The following is a 3,527-nucleotide window of genomic DNA, read 5'->3' on the forward strand; positions in this document are numbered from 1 at the left end:
ATGTGTGTGTGAAAAGGATTTAGTCTCAAAAGAGTTGTAGCTTCCCATATATATAAAAATATAAATATTGATCATTAAATTAGAGGAACAAAAATCCCAGGATACCAAAGTGTTTGGATATCTGTTTAAAGAGAAAGTCACCATCACCATGGATTTTTGATTAGAGAAAAAGGTGAACCACATAAAGCTAACTATATATAATATATATTATTTAATAACTCTATGTTTCCTTCAAAAGTAATTAATCTTCTTACTGTTTTTTCACTTAATAAAAATCTTCATATCATAAAAATCCTTTTTGAAAATTTTGACACGGTGTGAAGTTACAATATTGGGTCACCATACAAATATCCAGAAAACTATAAACAATGACAAAGAACTATAATATTATAATAATAAGCTTAAATTGACAACACATGATAACATTAGGCAGGCCTTAATTACTCTTATTCAGTAATTAAAAGAATATCATGAATAATATTAACAGAAAACATTGAAAAAAAAAAACTCAAATAAAAACCACAAATTTAAGATATATAATTCGGTAATTAACAAAAGCCTGCTGAGAAAGTTGGGTATGATAATAAACAAATTTACAAAAAAATTCAAAAAAAAAAAAAAAAAAAAAGCATTAAATTTTCTATGGCACACACACCTGTAATTAAGTAAACTCCCCAGAGAAGAGTTTGTACTGTCATTTTCCAAAGCCATAAGCTTCTTCAGTCTTCTTCTCAAACTGATGATCATCACCATCATATATGAACTTCCGTAATATTCTCGTCCCTTTCCTTCTTCTTCTTCTTTTTTTGTTCTCTCTCTTCACTGTTTAATTAATTAACAGTAAAAAAAAAAAATACACACAAATATGAATTTTTTTTTTTTGAACTAAAGGGTCTGTCCAAAAGCTACAGCAAGTCTCTGTAGATCTTTATTAGTGTACATTATTTCTGATGAAGCCGCTTGTAGCTGATGATGATCGTTCTGATGATGCCACGTGGGGTTTGATCCTGTAGCAGTAGTAGTATTACTAAAGTGTGATTCTGGTTTCACAATGTTACTGTACAAAATGGGTTGAAGATGTGAAGAAGAAGAAGAATTTTGATTATTAGTATTACTAATTCCTCCACCAAGAAGAAAAGGGCTATGGAGATATTCAGACCATTTTATGTCTTCTGGGTCATCAGATTTTATGCTACCAACAGTACTTTCATTGACTAATCCCCACGAGAAGTTATTAGGAGCGGCGGCGGCGGCGGCCGCGGCGGTGGAATTAGTGTTGTGATCAAAGAAGTTGTTGTTGTTGTTGTTATTATTATTACCTTGTAATTCGATATTGCAGCTACTACTACTACTTCCGTTGTTGCTGAAAGTACTAGTTTCCCAATTTTGTACGGCTCCAGTAGTTGTTGTAGTAGTAGTAGTAGTGCTATTACTGTTGTTTTGGTGATCAGATAATAAGGGGAGACTTATGGAGGGCTTTACACGTGGAATATTGGAGGGTGGTGATGACGATGATGCTGTTGTTGTTGATGAAGGTGATACTTGTTGTTGTAGTGGCTGGATGAGATTACTAATCATCTGATTATGATGATGGTGTTGTGGAGGTCTAGTTGAATTTTGATTAATGTTGAAGCAGAAACTGGCCATGTTGTTGTTGTTGTTTTGATCTTGATGATGAGAAACAGCAGCAGCTGCAGCAGCGGACGACGTCGTATTGTAATTGTTTGAGTGGAAAGAGAAGTAGGTAGAAAAATCACAAGGTGATGATGATGATATTGATGGTGATGATCTGGTATCTGTTGATTTTTCTATGAAGAATTCTTGTGTCGGCGGAGTTGAGGATGAGACTTCCAATAGTGGGTAACGATTGATGGCCGCCATTGATGGTTGTGACTGATCAGCTAGATTCAGATGATGATGATGATGATGATGATGATGATCATTGGATAAGTTTCCTAATGAAGAAGCTCTAACAGTAGAATTATTAATATTCTCATTGTTGTTGTTATTGGTTGCAGCTTTGTTACCCTTGTTCTCCAATTTATTACCAATGTCATTTTCTACCTCAGATAATGGCTTATGAGTATTTGGGTCAATCCCTTTTTGCCTCAGTTTCTTCTTAATGCAAGAATTCCATAAGTTTTTAATCTCATTATCTGTTCTTCCTGGTAACTGAGCTGCAATCTGTGACCATCTGAAAAATTTGCACAAAATTATTTACATAAGTACCCAGAAATGAATTTCAACTCAAAATTAATGTCATTCTTCTTTTTTCTCAAGAAACAAGTAATTAATTACCTGTTGCCAAGAACTGCATGAAGTTCAATTATCAAATTCTCTTCTTGTTGTGAAAATGGGCCTCTTTTCAAATCAGGCCTCAAATAATTTATCCACCTTAGCCTGCAACTTTTTCCACATCTCTGAAGACCTGTCATAAAAAATTAATGATGAATAAATATGTAACTAATTTTGATGCAAACATACAGAAATTATTAGCATTGATAGTAGTAATAGTAGAATTAATACCAGCTAGCTTAGGGACAGAGCTCCAGCAGCCATGTCCATGCTTGGTTATATAATTAAGAAGTTTCTCATCTTCTTCTGGTGACCACAACCCTTTTCTCAGTTTCTGCTTGTAACAACAAGAGTGCCTCCCCATGTGGACTACCAACCCACCTGAAATGCTGGCACTTTACTTTTGTTTTTTTTTCTTATTTTTATTTTAAAAAAATAGAAATAAAGTGTGGGCGAAAACTTTGTACAGAGAGACTTAAATGAGAATTGTCAGCAATGAGAGAGGAGAGAAAAACTAAAGAAGAGAGAAAGAGATAGGATTTAAGTTTAATTAGTTTCCCTTTCTTTCCTAGGCGATGTGGGATTTTGATTTGAATTTGTGGAGAGAAAGAGATAGCAAAAGAGAGAGAGAGAAGAAAACAGAGATAGATAGAGAGGTTAAGAAAATGAAATTGGCAGCCTGGTAGGGAATCAAATTAATAGGGGGGGAGAGCCTCAAAGGAAAGACGTCACATCCCCAAGAGAAGGGTGACCTTTGTTTTTTTGAATTATAAGTATAAAAAATAGAGCATTGTTATTGGGCACTAGTAGTACTGAGTACCTTTTATAATTTGGGCATATTGGGGTGACTTTTGTTTTTTTGAATTATAATTATAAAAAATAGAGCATTGTTATTGGGCACCAGTAGTGCTCAATATTTTTTATAGGTGACGCTTCACGATTGGTTAGCGATATTGCTTAAAATATATTTTTTTAAATTATATGAGACAGAATATTTAATTACACAAATAACAATACTTAACAATTTTCATATAAATAAATAATAATATTTCATTTTGGAGAGTTGGCTTAGGCTTATTTGGCTTTGGCTTTGGCTTCGGCTTGGGATTGTGTTTGTTGGGTTTGGCTTGGCTTTGATTTCAATGGATGATTTTTCAAGTCAGCGTGAGGACCCACTAATGGGGCACAATCTTCATCATTAGTGAACGGTCCTGATGCAACCTCATGCGTCT

At 34.1% G+C, this 3,527-nt stretch overlaps 1 protein-coding gene across 1 annotated transcript; it reads right to left on the reverse strand.

Moving 5' to 3' along the window:
- Positions 1-369: 369 nt before the first annotated feature.
- LOC115719451 (transcription factor MYB61) lies at positions 370-3,058 on the reverse strand. Its single transcript, XM_030648511.2, has 3 exons — positions 2,527-3,058; positions 2,299-2,428; positions 370-2,194 (listed from the first exon to the last, which is right to left on the reverse strand). Exons 1-3 carry the CDS (start codon positions 2,657-2,659, stop codon positions 886-888), a joined length of 1,572 nt encoding a protein of 523 aa, XP_030504371.2. The 5' UTR covers positions 2,660-3,058; the 3' UTR covers positions 370-885.
- Between the last annotated feature and the right edge of the window lie 469 nt (positions 3,059-3,527).

The sequence above is a fragment of the Cannabis sativa genome, chromosome 2, assembly GCF_029168945.1.
Source record: "Cannabis sativa cultivar Pink pepper isolate KNU-18-1 chromosome 2, ASM2916894v1, whole genome shotgun sequence".
NCBI lineage: Eukaryota > Viridiplantae > Streptophyta > Magnoliopsida > Rosales > Cannabaceae > Cannabis > Cannabis sativa.

Bases quoted from the DNA above. Each gene is read 5' to 3' on its own strand.
- LOC115719451 (XM_030648511.2), bottom strand. From the start codon at position 2,659: ATGGGGAGGCACTCTTGTTGTTACAAGCAGAAACTGAGAAAAGGGTTG. The intron at 2,429-2,526 runs GTATTAATTCTA...TTTTTATGACAG, and splicing joins CTCTGTCCCTAAGCTAGCTG to GTCTTCAGAGATGTGGAAAA. The intron at 2,195-2,298 runs GTAATTAATTAC...CAAATTTTTCAG, and splicing joins CATGCAGTTCTTGGCAACAG to ATGGTCACAGATTGCAGCTC.